At 48.4% G+C, this 19,586-nt stretch overlaps 1 protein-coding gene across 3 annotated transcripts in view; it reads left to right on the top strand.

Moving 5' to 3' along the window:
- The first annotated feature begins 745 nt into the window (after positions 1–745).
- gpc5a (glypican 5a) overlaps positions 746–19,586 on the top strand; it is a 1,363,183-nt gene continuing 1,344,342 nt past the window's right edge. For 2 of the 3 annotated variants that reach the window (XM_038818308.1, XM_038818307.1), the window contains exon 1: positions 1,207–1,868. In XM_038818308.1, coding sequence (XP_038674236.1) covers positions 1,721–1,868 — 148 coding nt within the window. In that variant the 5' untranslated portion in view covers positions 1,207–1,720. Of the gene's footprint in view, positions 806–1,206; positions 1,869–19,586 lie in introns of those variants that run through there. The other variant, XM_038818309.1, reaches the window with a different exon arrangement.

Genomic DNA, 19,586 nt, shown 5'->3' with positions numbered 1-19,586 from the left:
CAGAGGGTCGGTGCACAGTTGATGGGCTGAGGGGCGGGGTGGAGAACGGCCAGTGGCTGTTGCCAGTACGGCACTCACCTTGGCCCAGGATCATTGCTAGATCCCAGGCCACAGGTGTTGTGACTGCATTCCTTGATTACGCACTGAGTACCTATGAACAAGGCTCTTCACCACCCCCACCAATCTCAACCTTGTGGTGCTCTGCCACATGGCAAGTCTCTCAATAGCTTGTGTTAATACCAGAGGTGGAGGAATGAGGTATCAACTGGGGCAGCTTCCCCACCTGCCACCCTCCTGACTGATTAAATGTAACCAATTGTCACCACGTGGAAGGAAGGGCATTAAATCCCATCCTTCATTTCACTTTCTACAGATCTTGTGGCTCATTGGTAGCGTCCTTACAGCTGAATCAGAAGCTCTGGGTTCGAGCCCAACGCCAGGACTTGTTGGCCGCGGAGCGTACAACTGGCTAAAAACACTCAGCTCGGAAATCCTTCCCCCCCACCATTCCCCAAAGGGTAAAAAAAAAACAGTAATGGGTGGGATAAAGATACAACTTTCTGCAGAGTGATAAAAAAAGGCGATTTATCTGTCTAATTTCCAGCTTTGCTCTTGGCGAAGATTTTTTCAATCTGATTGGTTTTGGCGGCCTGTTCACAGATCCCCTGTAGAAGGTGCCCAATTCAAACCGATGTGGGGGAAGAAACCTGCACACCGGAGCTTGGCGAAACTTAGTGTTGTTGAGGTGAATGTTCCTCCATCTGAGCTGCGGTCTCTCTGGTCTTTGCAATGAGCGCGCGGCGAGGTAAATTCAATGTGACTCCAGGAGTCACATGCGGCGCATTAAAACGTTTAAAACCCGAGGTCTGGCGATTAGGAAAGTGTTTGAAATCACTGAAGAACGCGTGGTATTTTTTTTTCTACCGCGGCTGAAGTGCGTTATTTCGGTTTTGAATTTACGATCAACATAAATCCGATTCTGGAACGTGAGCAGTGTCGACAACCCTTTTAATTCATTGCAATCACCTTTTCAAGGAGGGAGGGGGGCAGTTATTGGAAGAGATCAATTTGTCCTCAAATGAACTCGATGTTTTTTTTTTAAACCGTTAATTCCAACCCGGGCGGTTTTATCCGGGCATTTCCCTCGTTTGGAAGGTTATTTATTTTTTTTGGGGGGGGGGGGGGGGCGCGTTTTCAAATTTGAAGTAGTCGCCAGTTTGCAGAACCTGGAGGTCCTGCTGCAGCCAGTGGGTGGCTCTGATGAGATGTTGCAGTGAGTGGATTTGCTGCTGGAGGCAGCCCAGCTCAGCCCTGACTCGCAGTCAGAGATTGAGGCGGGATCTGGCCACTCGGCTCAGTAACTGTGTTGTCCGCCCGCACCGGCCCACCTCACCTCAGGCTGACCTCGACCAGAGAGAGGGGCCACCGGCCGCTCCCCTCCCTCCCTCCCCCCTAAAGTCGGGCTTCGTGACATTTTAAACTTGCCTTAATTCTTCTTTTGAAGCCCAGCAGCCCGGGAAAGAGGAGAGACTCCAGTCAGAGGGGAGGGGAGGAAACTCTGGCGGTTATGGCCACTTGACGGCACCCTCCGTTCGGGCTGCTTTACTTCTGAGAGGATTGGCGTCGGGGGTCCGGAGGAAATTTAAGGGTGGGGAGGGGGTCCAGAGGAAAAACTTTTGAGGGAGTTGCCGCGCCAAGGAAGCTGGAGGTTTGGTTGAGGATGAAGCGCCCGTGCTGCGGGAGTGCGGCTGTCCTGCTGCTCATGTTGGCCGCTCTGGACGCTGAGCCCAACTGCGAGGAGGTCAAGAAAGTTTTCCAGCTGCGGCAGATCGGACCCTCCAAGTGGCTGCCAGAGACCCCCAGATCAGGTGAGCACCAACGCGACAGGCGAACATCACCCCCTCCCCGTGTACTGGGCAAACTCTCCGTTTTGACCACTAGCTCTGAGGGGAAAGGTAAGCTGCAGGGTTCCTCCAGCAATGCTGCCCTTTCGCCCAGCCAGTACGTTCGATCGAGTGAAAAATACAGACGCTGCCCCGTTCACAGCGAAACCGCATTTAAATCTCCTGTACTTAAGACTTCTTAACAGTTAAGAGTCTGCGGATGGCGGGGAATCCCACGATGGGATTGCTTCAGGCCACCAGTGTTTTATTGGAGCGGCGCGGAGGCTTAAAACATCAAGCGTTGTCCTCCCGCTTCGCGCTGTTGCTCTGCCCGTATGTGTCAGGAAAACCTTATCGCTTGCGTTAAATGGGCTCCGCCGAAAGTACGCCAGTGGAGTGAGCAGCAGCAGCAGCCCCCCCAGGAGATTCGCCCCCATAGTATGCCTCTGGTTCATTATTTTTTTCCGTACATTTAATTAGGAAGCAATACTAAATGGACCAGTTGACAAGTAGTTCCAAGGGTGGCATGGGAGCACCGTGGTTAGCACTGTTGCTTCACAACGCCAGGGACCTGGGTTCGATTCCTGGATTGGGTCACTGTCAGCAAACGGAGCTCCTCAGTGCAGAAAACGGGCTACGAGTGGCCTTGTCTGCGCGTTACCGACTGAGGACCCTTATCTAACCCGAGGGAAACACTGCGGAGATCTGCATGTTCTCCCTCAGTCTCTGTGGGTTTCCTCCGGGTGCTCCGGTTTCCTCCCATAGTCCAAAGATGTGCAGGTTAGGTGGATTGGCCATGCTAAATTGCCCTGTAGTGCCCAAACATTAGGTGGGGTTGCTGGATTACGGGGATAGGGTGGAGGTGTGCACTTGGGTAGGGTGCTCTTTCAGGGGCTGGTGTGGATTCATTGGACTGAATGGCCCCCTGCATTGTAAATTCTATGATTCTTGAAATTGTTTTACTGAAATTGTCTGGATTTTACACTATTCGATTGCTATGGGTATGGATTCTCAAATAGCATTTGGTAAACTACCACTGACAGTGGTATTTGCAGTGGCTGTGACTAGGGGTGCAATTTAACTTAAATGGGAACAAAGTCCCATAGCGAGCGTGTTTAACCACTTGTTTCCCTCGGGTTAAATAAGGGTCCTCAGTAGGTAACGCTGATAGCCCGTTTTGTGCACTGAGGAGCTCCGTTTGCTGAAACTCCTCAGTATAACGAGAAATCGAGACCCCATTTTTAAATGGTACCCTGATCTCTGGAGCCCCAACATGACCCAGAATCTTTGCCAAGTCCCAACGCATTATAGATGGCCCCCGGGCCCCCCAAACATGCGCTTGTGGAGAACAGTGCTTGCCCGAGGTCTCTTGAGGTGAAGGGGTAAATTGCGCAACTAGCTGCCTCGCTCTAATATGCAGATTTGCCAAAAAGTGACCCTGCCCACAATTGACAGGATTCACATTGCAACGTCTCCAGGTTGAGCCCGATCTTGCGAGGCGTTGCAAGTTGGTAGAGCGGAATCTCCCGGCTTCTATTGATCATGTTGCGCTGCGGCGAGCTGCTTTTTGGGAGCAGTGTCGTTCAATTGCACCCTAGAAAAACAAAGGACAGAACAGACACATGGCGCACTTGTTGCGGATGCTGGAATCTGAAACAAAAAGAGAAAATGCTGGAAAAACTCAATGGATCTGACAGCATTTGTGTCGAGAGAATAGGGAGTCAGCGTTTAGAATCGGGATGTCTCTTCATTAGAGCTGATGGTGCATGATTTTTTTCAAATTGGAACCAAGTTTGTTATGTGCCCAGGGGTCAGTTTTAGGATCGCTGCTCTTTTTTCACAGCCATTAACAACCTGGGCTTGGAGTATACACTTTCAGGCATAATTTCAAAATTTACAAGTGAGAGGAAACTTGGAAACGTAAAGTAGTTGCCATTGTCCCAGAGGCTGCTCTCCCATTTGAGAGAGAGTGCTGACTGGTGGTGATTTAACCTGAGGATCTCCACACCTCGGGCGAGGGGCAAGGTTGGAGGCGGGACCTTCACAAGTAACCTCAGCCGGTGTGGGTATTGCTCCCACGCTGTTGGCTTCGCTCTGCATCACAAACCAGCTGAGCTAAAATGCAGTAAACATTGAGGAGGCTAGAAACAGACTTCAGGAAGACTGAAACAGATTGGTGAATGAGTATACACATGGCAGATGATATTTAATGCAAAGAAGTGTGAAGAACTTGCTGACACTGGCAGTTCTCTTGATAATTTAGTAAATTTGCAACTTGCTGTGCTAGGATTCGAACTCTTAACTTCTGCATTGCTGGTCCAGCACTATAGCCACTGGCATCTATCTGTACCCTATAATTGCTGGTCATACAAATCTACAAATAGTGTATTTTGACAGATTACCAAAACTGATTTGTAGGTGCATTGGCAAAAAGAAATCCTGGCCTAAGAGAGAAAAATCTGTCTATTTTCCACTTTTGGCATCAAAGAAACATGCCACATAACATACAGTAAAGAAGTTTTTTGCTCTGAAAAGTGAACATATTCCAGCTTGCACTGTTGACATCCCAGGTAATGACATTTTTTGTTTTTTTTGTGGGATATAACTAGGCAAATGAACAATATTATGATAATGAACAGTGGCGTTGTGGGGAATGGTAATTTTGAGATAAACCTTGAAAATAACTTCAGAAATCTCAAAACAATGATCAACGATAATGAAAATCAAAGCTGCTATGAAGAATTATTTTTGTTTAGTTGTGCTTTCTGTCAGTGCTGAATTGGAGAGAACTGCGACCACTTGGAAAAGTAGGGGGCTGGATTCTCCTGTACAGCAGCCCTCGCCTGCAGTCTGATCCTCCGTTCCGGCAGCTAGCCAATGGAATTTCCCATTGTTGCCATTCCACAGCATCGGGAAACCTGCAGGTGTGGATGCGCTTCCAGCGGAGTGGAGGATCCTGCCGACAGAGGTTTTTTAAAAAACAATATTTCGGAACTCTCCCAGAGTAAACTCTTGAGCTGGATAAACCACCAACTTGTGAAGAGATCAAGACAGCTGCAACACAATTAATATCAAACAAAGTCCCTGGAATAGATGGGATCCTTTATAGGCCTACAGACCTGTTTACAACCTGCTGAGAAGAAAAATTGAGCAGAGAGAGGACCTTTTTGAGATGCAGTGATGGTTTCCCTTGACAAAAACAAGGGATCGAGGCCTGACAGTTAAAGCTACAGAGTAACCACTTTACATGGCCACAGTGCTTCAATATACATTTGTTTGGTAGATACTATCTTGATTGGCGTACTCTCAAAAGTTCATCATTATTCTCCATCAACTGCACGAAGGACAGAAAGGTCAGGTCAAGCAGAATGGAGTCTGCTCACAGCTTTCCTAGCTCCAGTGGTGTTAAGTAAAGTTGTGTTCTGGCACTGAACATTTTCTTTAATTTCTTCAGTAATATTCAAGAGGCAAAGTTAGGCTTGACAGAGGGCATCTGTCTGCTTTTCTTTTTTTGAAATAATTTTTATTGAAAAATTTTGAATTTATACAACAATAACGCACCATAGTAAAATACCAAAAAAACAATAATATTAACAATCATAAACATTCGCCCCACCATGAACAACACAGCATTTTAACAACAACGCAAATTAACACAATATAAAGTTACAGAATAGACACTACAATAAGGAACCCCCCCTACCCCCCCCCCCCCCCCCCACCCCCGGGTTGCTGCTGCTATTGACCAAGTCACCTATCTTTGAGCCAGGAAGTCCAGAAAAGGCTGCCATCGTTTATAGAACCCTTGTATTGATCCTCTCAGGGCAAATTTGACCCTTTCCAATTTTATAAATCCCGCCATGTCACTGATCCAGGTCTCCACACTTGGGGGCCTTGCATCCTTCCACTGTAGCTTTGTCGGGCTACGAGGGACGCAAAGGCCAGGACACCGGCCTCTTTCGCCTCCTGCACTCCCGGCTCTACCGCAACTCCAAAAATCGCGAGTCCCCACCCTGGTTTGACCCTGGATCCAACCACCCTCGACACCGTCCCCGCCACCCCCTTCCAGAATTCTTCCAGTGCTGGGCATGCCCAGAACAAATGGGTGTGGTTCGCTGGACTCCCCGAACATCTGGTGTACTTGTCCTCACCCCCAAAGAACCTACTCATCCTAGTCCCGGACATGTGGGCCCGGTGCAGCACCTTAAATTGGATGAGACTAAGCCTCGCACATGAGGAGGAAGAGTTGACTCTCTCCAAGGCATCCGCCCAAGTCCCGTCCTCTATCTGCTTCCCAAGTTCCTCCTCCCATTTAGCCTTCAGCTCCTCCACTGATGACTCCTCCACCTGCAAGTATCTGAACATGTTCCCTTGGGGAAGGCCAAATTTATCTTCCAGTTCCCCCAGGCCCGCAAACCTCCCGCCAATAAACAGGTCCCTCAATTTGCTGATGCCCGCCCTTTGCCACCCCCTAAATCCCCCATCCTTGTTCCCCGGGATGAACCGATGGTTGCCACCCAGTGGAGCCTCCATCGAGCCCCCTGTTTCCCCCTGATGCCGATTCTACTGTCCCCAGATTCTTAGGGTCGCCGCCACCACCGGGCTCGTGGTAAACCTCTTAGGGGAGAGCGGCAACGGTGCCGTTACCGTGGCACCCAGGCTCGTACCTCTACATGACGCCATCTCCATTCTTTTCCACGCCGCCCCTCTCCCCTCCATCACCCATTTACGCACCATTGACACATTGGCTGCCCAATAGTACCCCAGAAGGTTGGGCAGCGCCAGCCCGCCTCTATCCCTCCCTTGCTCCAGGAACACCCTCTTCACTCTCGGAGTCCCATGTGCGCCCACACAGCTCAAAATACTGCTAGTCGCTCTCCTAAAGAAAGCCCTGGGGATAAAGATGGGCAGGCACTGAAAGAGGAACAAGAACCTCGGAAGCACCATCATTTTGACGGACTGTACCCTCCCCGCCAACGATAATGGCAGCATGTCCCACCTCTTGAACTTCTCCTCCATCTGATCTACAAGTCTGGTGAAGTTATGCTTGTGAAGAGTCCCCCAGTCCCTAGCCACCTGCACCCCCAGGTACCTAAAGCTCTCCCCTGCCCGCCTAAGCGGGAGCCTACCAATTCCTTCCTCCTGGTCTCCAGGGTACACCACAAACACCTCGCTCTTGCCTAAATTTAATTTATAACCTGAAAAGGTCCCAAACTCAGCCAGCAACTCCATCACTCCCGGCATCCCTCCCACCGGGTCCGCCACATACAGTAACAGGTCATCGGCATACAACGACACCCTATGTTCCTCTCCACCTCGCACCAAGCCTCTCCAGCTCTCTGAATCCCTCAACGCCATCGCCAGCGGCTCGATTGCCAGTGCAAACAACAAGGGCGATGGGGCAACCCTGCCTGGTCCCTCGGTAAAGCCGGAGGTACTCCGACCTCCTCCTATTCGTGGCCACGCACGCCATTGGGGCCTCGTATAGCAGCCTTAATCTGTCTGCTTTTCAACCGACGGCAGTCAGTTCAACCTGTGACAACTAGTGGCACATCCCAAAACCACAGGAGAGGTAATCATGTAACTTCTGCTTCTGACATGCGCAGAGGAGGTAACGCTGCTCATTGTAAACTGTTCTTCTGAGGCAGCAAATGTCTTTGGCTTTCCTATTGGCCGAAAGAAAACAGAGAACCAACTCCAGCTCAAGGAAATTACTATAGAACATGGAACAGTACAGCACAGAACAGGCCCTTCGGCCCTCGATGTTGTGCCGAGCAATGATCACCCTACTCAAACCCACGTATCCACCCTATACTCGTAACCCAACAACACCCCCTTAACCTTGCTTATTAGGACACTATGGGCAATTTAGCATGGCCAATCCACCTAACCCGCACATCTTTGGACTGTGGGAGGAAACCGGAGCACCCGGAGGAAACCCACGCACACATGGGGAGGACGTGCAGACTCCGCACAGACAGTGACCCAGCCGGGAATCGAACCTGGGACCCTGGAGCTGTGAAGCATTTATGCTAACCACCGTGCTGCCCACTGCACTGTCCACTATCCACTGCACATAAACATTGACAGCAACAACTTCTTCAGTGCAGAAGAATGCAGAGTGTGTTGCATTAGTTCAAATGATAACAACAAAGATTTAGACATTCAACTGTCTGAGGCTAAAAGCTTTTTTGGTTGCTTCTCGAAGCATGTCTGGCAAAACCATTCTCTATGAATCTGTACCAGAACTCCTGGCTGAGCCATCATTTATTACCCATTCCTAATTGCTGTCAACCACATTACTGTGGGTCTGGAGTCACATGTAGGCCAGACCAGGTTAGGATGGCAGACTTTGTTCCCTAAAGTACACGAGTGAACCAGCTTTATTTTTATGACAAACGACAATGGGTCCATGGTTATTATTAGCCTATTAATTCCAGATATTTATTGAATTCAAACTTCAATATGATGGGATTCAAACCTAGGTCCCCAGAGCATTACCCTGGGTCTCTGGATTCCCAGCCCAGTGACAATACCACAATATCATCACCCCTGTAAATTTACACCACCTCAATCAGTGATTGTCGTCATCATCACTCTTTTTTACAAGTTACAATCATGGGTTCTGCAAAGAAATCAAATGCGACTGCTGGAGGGCTTCCATCAGTGCTGTCTTTGATCCATCAGATGGCAGGACTACAGTACAAACAATGATGTCCTCAATAGAGCCAGGATTGAAAGCATTCTCTTGCAAAGCCAGCTGAATAGTGCATATGTCATACTTGGAGGATTCCAGAATGACAAACTCAGTGCTATGGATGAACTATGTTCTGTTAAGTGAGGTCGAGATTCATTTGAGCTCATTTAACATCCCAGAGGTTACCATCAGAGGTAAGGAATCCTGCAGCGGGTAATTTGCCACCTGACGCCACAAAGCCTGTCCACTAGCTACAAGGCACATGTCAGGGGGTGATGGAATGCTCTTCATTTGCCTGATTGAGTGCACCTTCAACAAGACTCAAGAAGCTTAACAACATTCAGGACAAAGTAGCCTGCTTGATTGGCAGCTCATGTACAAACATTCACTCCCTCCACCACCGATGCACAGTGGCGGCAGTGTGTACCATCTGCAAGATGCACTGTAGGAACTCGCCAAGGCTCGTTAGAGAGCACTTTCCAAACCCACAACTTCAACCGTCTCCCTGAAAAGATAGCCAATATTGACTCAATATATTTGGGAAGAGGAGACTGCTGACAAAGACAGCTAAGCACGGGAACCAGGAATCTAAACTACAAGTTCCAAACAAACACGAGCTGCTGAAGAAAGGTGCAGACAATCGAAGAAGTCTACTTACACCATAGCCCCTCTGAATAAGGCCCGAGCTACCCAAGAGCCTGCAGATCAAGAACTGACCTATTCAATCTCTTACAAGATAAGTCTTTCCAAGTTTTACACCTGTGAAGAATCTGCTATCATTATCATTAGGGAGAAATAATGGCCAGGATTCTCCAGTCAGAGTTTGAACGACCGAGAATTTTGGCCATTAACTACATTTTCTTTTGTGTTTTATTTCTGACTTTTTGGTACTTGGAGATATTTTAAAATAAATCTAATTTCTATTCATGCGTCCATTCAACTATTTTTAAAAAATTGTTCTGGTGATGGAGAAAAGAAAAACTTGGGTATATACCCCAAAATATTTAACTTTAGCAAAGTCTTTAGTTTTATATTTTAAAATGGACACAATCCTGAAGATGGCTGCGAATGTGCAGTTAGCCACTGACCGGAATGGCTGCAGGGTGTTTCTTGACAAGATGCTTCAAAAACATCCAAATTCTGATGACCATCAGTAATGATAAAGGAACATGATTGCCAAAGACCCTGGGCATACTTGCTGAGAAGGGGGTTAAAAGCTAGCTGAGTGAGCCGCCCAGGGTCTCTGTCTGTGTATGCATGCTGTGAGCAAAAGCAGATGCAAGTTTTTCATACTGAAGGCGTGATACAGTACAGGAAGCAGTGCCCCTGCAGAACGGAAATAACCATCATTCGCAGGAATATCTAAAACTCTCTCCTAAAACTCTCATCACGGGCAGCATGGTAGCATGGTGGTTAGCATCAATGCTTCACAGCTCCAGGGTCCCAGGTTCGATTCCCGGCTGGGTCACTGTCTGTGTGGAGTCTGCACGTCCTCCCCGTGTGTGCGTGGGTTTCCTCCGGGTGCTCCGGTTTCCTCCCACAGTCCAAAGATGTGCGGGTTAGGTGGATTGGCCATGCTAAATTGCCCATAGTGTCCTAATAGCAAGGTTAAGGGGGGGAGTTGTTGGGTTACGGGTAAAAGGGTGGATACGTGGATTTGAGTAGGGTGATCATTGCTCGGCACAAAATCGAGGGCCGAAGGGCCTGTTCTGTGCTGTACTGTTCTATGTTCTATGTTCTAAAAGCAAATTACTGCGGATGCTGGAATCTGAAACAAAAGAGAAAATGCTAGGAAATCTTAGCAAGTCTGGCAGCATCTGTAGGGAGAGAAAAGAGCTAACGTTTCGAGTCTGATTACAGAGTCCAGAGGAAACCTACAAACACACTGGGAGAAAGTGCAAACTCAACACAGTCACCCAAGGCCGGAATTGAACCTGGGACCCTGGAGCTGAAAGGCAGCAGGGCTCAAATATACTAGAATCCATTTTTAATGGGTGCAACGCTTCATAATTTACCCCTCGCAAATCAAAGACCATTCCTGCTCCTAAATGTATTAAATCAATGTTGGCGATCTTTTCAGGTCGACTTTGGAGCATTTGCAAGGTTTGTTTTATTTTTCATTGGATGTTAGCTTCAGTGGCGAGACCAATATTTATTGTCCATTCCTAATTGCCCTTGAGAAGGTGATAGTGGTGAGCAGCCTTCTTTCTTCTAATCTGTGCGAATGTAGACCTGAGCAGCACATTGGTTAGCACCGTTGCTTCACAGCGCCAGGGTCCCAGGTTCGAATCCCGGCTTGGGTCATTGTCTGTGCAGATTCTCCTTGTGTCTGCGTGGGTTCCCTCCAGGTGCTCCGGTATCCTCCCGCTGTCCAAAGATGTGCAGTTAAGTGGATTGGCCATTCTAAATTGCACTTGTGTTCAAAAAGGTTAGTTGGGTTACTGGTGGATGGAGTGGGCTGAAGTAGGTGCTCTTTCCAAGGGCCGGTGCAGACTCGATGGGCTGAATGGTCTCCTTCTGCACTGTAAATTCTATGATGTATGTGTTTTCCCCGTTTTCCTTTACCTTTTTAAGTAATATAAGCTTATTCTTATCTTAATTCAAGAAATCCTGTTTAAATTGGCTCCTTTTTAAAAATTGGGTCTGGAAAAGGTATCCAAAGGAAAGGGAACTTTTTTAAGTTAAACCTTTATTGCTACCAGCAGAGATATTGAGAAAACCATTCTTCCTTACCTGGGTTTATAAACATTTGTTATCCTAGCGGAACGGTATCAAATTAAGGAGTCTCACCTGGGTCAACAACCTTTGGGGAACACCTTGGGATAGTCCTAACAAAACGTAAGCAAAACTATAAAATAACAATACTTTTTTTCCCCCTTGGCATTGGACAGCTTGTATCGTTAAAGAAAATGTCCAAACAGAATGGTTTATGTAGGCAGCAGAAATAGTGGGATGTTTGTACTGTTAAGAGCTACAATATTAACAAATTTTATAAACTGGTATTTCTCCTTTTGTAAACTTAAAAGACCTTCCAGTGATATAACTGCGGGCAGCTGCTATATAAACATTTCTCCACGCACTGAAGCATCCGAGGAATTTGTTGATGTTTGTTTACTGTACTCTAAAGTGAAAACATTTTGTGGTAGGCACAGATTGGTACAGAATTGGAAAATAAATTCTTTTTTAATAAACATTTTATTGAGGCCATTCATGTGAGCCCGGTGAACGATAAATTGAATCAGTCTGGCACAAGTTGCGGTCGCGTTTGACTCTACTCAACGCGTCCACCCAAATGCCCTCCTTTATCCCCCCCCCCCCCCCCCCCCCCTCCCCAAGCTCCTCCTCCCACGTTTGCTTCAGCTGCTCGGTCTGTGTCGTCTCTGATCCCATAAGCTCCTTATAAATGTAAGAAACACTTCCCTCACCTATCCATCCTCTAGAAACCACCCTATCCTGAATCCCCCATTAGCAGCAGGAGTGGGACAGTTGATACCAGTCTACGCAGAAATTCCCGCTCCTGCAGATATCTAAATTTGTTTTCCCCCGCCAATGCAAACTTTTCCTTCAGCGCCCTCATACTCTGAAAGCTCCCCTCTAGGAAAATAAATTCTTAACAAACAGCTTCACGAGCAGATGACTAATATAAGGGATTATATTTGGTGACAATCCCAGAAGCCATTATAGTTTAACATGTAGTCCAACTCGAGGTTAATATAAAAATATTATGGAATAAGAACAGCAGTTCATTGTATTGTACAGGGGATAGGGAGGAAGTAGTCCAAGAATGTGGGTGAGAATTATGTTTTTATTAAACTTGATAATAGAAAGGACTGCAGTATACATGAGTTGACTTCTTTGTTTATTCTTCATACATTTTTTTAAATGTTCTCATGGAATGTGGGCATTGCTGGCAAGGCAAGCCAGCATTTGTATCCCTGTTCCTAATTGCTCTTGAGAAGATATTGGTGAACTACCTTCTTTAGTTACATGGGTTGACAAATAAACTTTCATCACCAGTAGGACCATACTCATCTTGTTTCTTATTTAACATGATATAAAAATCTTGATAGTTGTCGACCTGTATTAAATTGTCAATCTGTATTAAATTGTATTGAGTCATTGCAGCTCCTAATTCCTGAAATAACCATAAATTCTCAATATATCAGGAGGATGATCACAGTTTTAACTTGCATTTTCTTTTGAAATGTGAATGGGATAAGTCCCATGGGCCGGATGGGATTTATCCTAGGATTCTCTGGGAAGCTAGGGAGGAGATTGCTGAGCCTTTGGCTTTGATCTTTAAGTCATCTTTGTCTGCAGGAATAGTGCCAGAAGACTGGAGGATAGCAAATGTTGTCCCCTTGTTCAAGAAGGGAAGTAGAGACAATCCCGGTAACTATAGACCAGTGAGCCTTCTGTTGTGGGCAAAGTCTTGGAAAGGTTTATAAGAGATGGGATTTATCATCATCTAGAAAGGAATAATTTCATTAGGAATAGTCAACACGGTTTTGTGAAGGGTAGGTCGTGCCTCACAAACTTTATTGAGTTCTTTGAGAAGTTGACCAAACAGGTGGACGAGGGGAAAGCAGTTGATGTGGTGTATATGAATTTCAGTAAAGCGTTTGATAAGGTTCCCCTGCTATTGCAGAAAATATGGAGGCATGGGATTCAGGGTGATTTAGCAGTTTGGATCAGAAATTGGCTTGCTTAAGAAGACAGAGGGTGGTGGTTGATGGGAAATGTTCAGCATGGAGTTCAGTTACTAGTGGTGTACCACAAGGATCTGTTTTGGGGCCACTGCTGTTTGTCATTTTTATAAATGACCTGGAGGAGAGCGTAGAAGGACAGGTGAGTAAATTTGCAGATGACACTAAAGTCGGTGGAGTTGTGGACAGTGCGGAAGGACGTTGCAGGTTACAGAGGGACATAGATAAGCTGCAGAGCTGGGCTGAGCGGTGGCAAACGGAGTTTAATGCAGAAAAGTGAGGTGATTCATTTTGGAAGAAATAACAGGAAGACAGAGTACTGGGCTAATGGTAAGATTCTTGGTAGTGTGGGTGAGCAGAGAGATCTTGGTGTCCATGTACATAGATCCCTGAAAGTAGCCACCCAGGTTGACGGTTGTTAAGAAGGCGTACGGTGTGTTCGCTTTTATTGGCAGAGGGATTGAGTTTTGGAGCCATGAGGTCATGTTGCAGCTGCACAAACCTCTGGTGCGGCCGCATTTGGAGTATTGCGTACAGTTCTGGTCGGCACCTTATAGGAAGGATGTAGAAGCATTGGAAAGGGTGCAGAGGAGATCTACCAGGATGTTGCCTGGTATGGAGGGAAGATCTTATGAGGAAAAGCTGAGGGACTTGAGGCTGTTTTCGTTAGAGAGAAGAAGGTTAAGAGGTGACTTAATTGAGGCATACAAGATGATCAGCGGAGTAGAAAGGGTGGACAGTGAGAGCCTTTTTCCTCGGATGGTGATGTCTAGCACGAGGAGGCATAGCTTTAAATTGAGGGGAGATAGATATAGGACAGATGTCAGAGGTAGGTTCTTTACTCCGAGTAGTAAGGGCGTGGAATAACCTGCCTGCAACAGTAGTGGACTCGGCAACGTTAAGGACATTTAAATGGTCATTGGATAAACATATGGATGATAAGGGAATAGTATAGATGGGCTTTAGTGGTTTCAAAGGTCGGCGCAACATCGAGGGCCGAAGGGCCTGTATTGTGCTGTTATGTTCTATGCTTCACATTCCTTTTTTCCCCTTTCCATCAACCACTCATCTAATCTATGTTGAAATGCTTTTTTGGGTTTGTGCGATCCCTTTTAAGGAGGTGGATTCCATGGACTTTTGTGACTGACCTGGGGCCAATCTCACTGAAGCATGCAAACCCCAGCTAATAGGGTGTTTGCGTGGGGTCCTGGGAGCAGGAACTCAGTTGTGTGGACCAGGGTGCCGAAGTGTTAAGCCTGTAATATTGAGTTCTGTGCCTGCTACTTAACTGCCTTTGCCCTTTTCATTTATTAATCCATTGAATCCCTACAATGTAGAAGGAGGCCATTCGGCCCATTGGGTGTACACCGACCTGGCAAAAGAGCGCACTCCCCAGCCCTATCCCCGCGCATTGATCATGGCCAATCCACCTAGCCACATCTTTGGACTGTGGTTGGAAACCAGAATGCCCAGAGGAAACCCACACAGACATAAGGAAAACATACAGACAGTCACCCAAGGCTGGAATCGAACCTGCGACCCTGGCGCTGTGAGGCAGTAGTGCTAACTAGAGTGCCACATTGCCGTCCCTAACCACTGGAAACCTCCAGCGTATATCTCGAGCCACCATGTTGGCAATTGAGGTAAATGTTTTCAATACAGCTGAAAGCCATCATGAATCAAGGAGGGAAGGAACGAACAGTTGAGAAAGTAGATAAGTTGGAATTATTTAAACTGAGTGGGAATTACTATCATTGGGAAACTCCATCCATTTGACCAAGGAATTGAGATATGGAGTCAGCCCATCAAATGGCTCTTTTTTTCTTTAAACTGCGAAAGAGCTCGCAGGCAAGGCAAGCAGAACTTGGTACTTCTGACATTTTGAAGCTCCAAAGTATATAATTTGATTAGGAACCTCACTTTGCCAAAAAAGGCCACTGAGCTTCAAAGCTTGGCTGAAATGGAGGTTCACCAGCTATGGGGTGGCATCAACAGTCACAGCGCAGAACTGGACAGGGCCCTCGGGGCAGGACTGGACCCCAAGGAGCGAGGATAAGTTGGAGCGTCAACCCAAATCCGAGATGAACCGTTATCGTTGTTGTCGGACCATCCCCAGGACCACTGCCATGTTCAGGAGTTGGTGCTTTCGATGCAACTGAAGGGGGCACGTTAACTGTGCGAGATAAAGCATGCCAATGCAAAACAAAAAAAACCCAGTAGCAGCAGCAGTTTACAGCGCCACTGAACATAGTGGAGAAGATCTCTGAAGAAGATCATGCAATGTATCGGTTGAATGCAGTCCAAATAAATACAGCTCTGACTGAAATTGTCTTTAAAATGGAATCAACACCGGGGCTACAGTGACCTTAGCGGGTGAGCAGATTTCCAATATCTTTGTGTAGGAATGTAGTCTTTAAGCTTGAAGAATAGTTTGGCATGGTTGCAAAGTGATTAGTTCGATTCCTACCTTGGGTCACTGTGTGTGCGGTGTCTGTACGTTTTCTGCATGTCTGTGTGGGTTTACTACAGGTATGCCAGTTTCCTCCCGTAAGTCCAGACAGACCTGCTTGTTAGGTGAATTGGACATTCTGAATTCTCCCTCAGTGTACCCGAACAGGTGCCTGAGTGTGGTGACTAGGGGATTTTCACAGTAGCTTCATTGCAGTGTGAACGTAAGTCTACTTGTTACAATAATAAAGATTATTATTACTAGATTTAAGCTTTCAACATACACCAGGGAAATGTTGATGATCCTCGGGAACAGCCAAGACCCCAGGGCATACAGAGGGCAGGAGGCCAATCTGCCGTTGGTTGTTGTGGAAGGAAATAGACCCAGTCTGTTGGGAAGAGACTAGTTACAGAGGATTCGGCTCAATTGGCTGGAAATCTTCAAAATATTTAATTCTGTCATTCAAGATGTTTTAAGGAGGTAGGGAGACATCTTGCACAAGGAATTGGGCCTGATTAAGGCCATAAAAGCCAAGATATATGTCAAATGCGGATATGACACCCAGGTTATTCAGAGTCACACCAGTGCTGTACGCATTGCATCAGAAGGTTGAAATGGAGCTGAAGAGCTGGGAATAATCAAACCAGTCCTGTTTACTGAGCCGGTGGTGCCGATAATTCTTGCCCTGAAACTTGATCATTTGATAAGGATTTGAGGGGACTATGAGCAGACTATAAAGCAGGCTGCCCAGTTTCATCAGTATTTGTTTCCCTGAACTGAGGACCTCGATGGCAAGTGGGCGGGAGGCCTCATCTATTCAAAAGTGGACCTCAGAGTTGGATGAGGAGTCTTATAAAATTTGCTACAATCCATACCCACAAAGGCCTCTTCCAGCCTGTTGTTCAGCATGCGCTATCTTCCAACACACAATGGAAAATCTCCTCCAGGGAATTCCCACGGTTATGGCTTACCTTTTTAAAAAAAATAAATAATTTTTATTGAAATTTTTTGAAAAATATATAGCGACAGAACAATAATAATAATAACAATAATAAACACCCCCCAGCACCCGCAACAACGCATATAACGAACCCCCCCATACCCAATAAACAATAAAATAAATTAACAATAATTAACTTAACATAAACAATACCCCCCCCCCCCCCCCCCGCCCCCCCCCCCCCCCCCCCCCCCCCCCCGGGTTGCTGCTGACCTAGTTCCTTATCGTTGAGCCAGAAAGTCAAGGAAAGGCTGCCACCGCCTAAAGAACCCCTGTACCGACCCCCTCAGGGCGAATTTGACCTTCTCCAGCTTAATGAATCCCGCCATGTCATTGATCCAGGTCTCCACGCTTGGGGGTCTCGCATCTTTCCATTGCAACAAGATCCTCCGCCGGGCTACTAGGGACGCAAAGGCCAAAACACTGGCCTCTTTCGCCTCCTGCACTCCCGGCTCCACCCCAACTCCAAATATCGCGAGTCCCCAGCCTGCTTTGACACTGGATCCTATCACCCTCGGCACCCTCCTTGCTACCCCCTTCCAGAATTCCTCCAGTGCCGGGCATGCCCAAAACATATGGGCATGGTTCGCTGGGCTCCCCGAACACCTGATGTACCTGTCCTCACCCCCAAAAAACTTGCTCATCCTCGTCCTGGACATATGAGCCCTGTGCAGTACCTTGAACTGGATGAGGCTAAGCCTCGCACATGAAGAGGAGGAGTTCACCCTCTCCAGGGCGTCCGCCCATGTCCCCTCCTCAATCTGCTCCCCCAGCTCCACTTCCCACTTAGCCTTCAGCTCCTCTACCGACGCCTCCTGCATCACCTGGTAGATGTCATACACCTTCCCATCCCCGACCCACACCCCCGAAAGCACCCTATCTCTTACCCCCCGCGGGGGCAGCAAAGGGAACCCCTCCACCTGCCGCCTAGCAAATGCCTTAACCTGAAGGTACCTGAACATATTCCCTGGGGGGAGCTCAAACTCCTCCTCCAGCTCACCCAGGCTCGCAAACCTCCCGTCAATGGACAGGTCTCCCAACTTCCTTATGCCCGCCCTGTGCCACCCCAGGAACCCGCCATCAATGTTCCCTGGGACAAACCAGTGATTCCCCCGCAACGGGGCCCCCACCTCTCCCCTGTGTCGCCTCCACTGGCCCCAAATCTTGAGGGTAGCCGCCACCACCGGGATCGCAGTGTACCTCGTTGGAGGAAGCGGCAACGGCGCCGTTACCAGTGCCTTCAGGTTCGTGCCTCCACAGGACGCCATCTCCATCCGTTTCCATGCTGCCCCCTCAACACTCGGTGCTCCTCCCCACCTCGCACCAGACCCCTCCACCTCCCCGACTCCCTGAGCGCCATGGCCAGAGGCTCAATTGCCAACGCAAAAAGCAAGGGGGACAGGGGGCACCCCTGCCTCGTCCCACGGTCGAGCCTGAAGTACTCGGACCTCCTCCCGTTTGTCACTACACTCTCCATCGGGGCCTCGTACAGCAACCTCACCCACTTAATAAACCCCTCCCCAAACCCGAACCGCTCTAACACCTCCCACAAGTACCCCCACTCCACCCTGTCAAAGGCCTTCTCTGCATCCAATGCCACCACAATCTCCGCCTCTCCTTCTGCCACCGGCATCATTATCACATTTAGCAGCCGTCGCATGTTAGTGTTCAGATGCCTCCCCTTCAGAAAACCCGTCTAATCTTCATGTTTCACCCCCGGCACACATCCTCTATTCTAGTGGCCAAGATCTTTGCCAGCAACTTGACATCCACATTCAGCAGTGAAATTGGCCTATTATGATCCACACTGCAAGGGGTCCTTATCCTGCTTCAGGATCAGGGAAATCAGCGCCCGTGACATAGTTGGGGGCAAAACACCCCCCTCCCATGCCTCGTTAAAGGTCCGAACCAACAGAGGGCCCAACAGGTCCGCGTATTTCTTACAAAATTCAACCGGGAACCCATCCGGTCCCGGCGCCTTCCCCGACTGCATGTGGCCAATCCCTCTGACCAGCTCCTCCAACTCGATCGGCGCCCCCAGGTCCCTCCACCTGCTCCTCCTGCACCCTTAGAAATCGCAGCCTGTCCAAAAAGATCTCCATTCCCCCCCCCACCACAAGCGGCTCCGACCGGTACAGTTCCCTGTAGAAGTCCCTAAAGACCCCATTGACCTCTGCCCCCTGCCGCACCACATTCCCTCCGCTATCCTTCACTCCACCAATCTCCCTAGCCGCATCCCGCTTGCGAAGCTGATGCGCCAGCATCCTGCTCGCCTTCTCTTCATACTCGTAGACCGCTCCCTGCGCCTTCCTCCACTGTGTCTCCGCCTTTCTGGTGGTCAATAAATGAAACATGGCCTGCAGGCTACGCTGCTCCCCCAGCAATCCCTCCTCCGGGGCCTCCGCATACCTCCTATCTACACTCAACAGCTCCCCCACCAGTCTCTCCCTCTCCCTCCTCTCCCCCCTCTCCCTATGGACTCGGATGGAGATCAGCTCCCCCCCAATCACTGCCTTCAGAGCCTCCCACACCATCCCCACCCGGACCTCCCCAGTATCATTGACCTCGAGGTACCTCTCGATACATTCCCGGACCCTCCTACACACCTCATCAGCCAACAACCCCACGTCCAGACGCCAAAGCGAGCGCTGGTCCCGCAACTCCCCCATCTCCAGATCCACCCAATGCGGAGCATGGTCCAAAATCGCTATAGCCGAATATTGGCATCCTCCACCCTCGGGACCAGCCCCCTACTCGGGACAAAGAAATCAATACGGGAATAAACCCTGTGCACGTGGGAGAAAAAAGAGTACTCCCGAGCCCTCGGCCTCCCAAACTTCCATGGATCCAC

The sequence above is a fragment of the Scyliorhinus canicula genome, chromosome 14 (assembly GCF_902713615.1).
Source record: "Scyliorhinus canicula chromosome 14, sScyCan1.1, whole genome shotgun sequence".
Classification (NCBI taxonomy): domain Eukaryota; kingdom Metazoa; phylum Chordata; class Chondrichthyes; order Carcharhiniformes; family Scyliorhinidae; genus Scyliorhinus; species Scyliorhinus canicula.
This window is presented reverse-complemented; position numbering and strand designations above follow the sequence as displayed.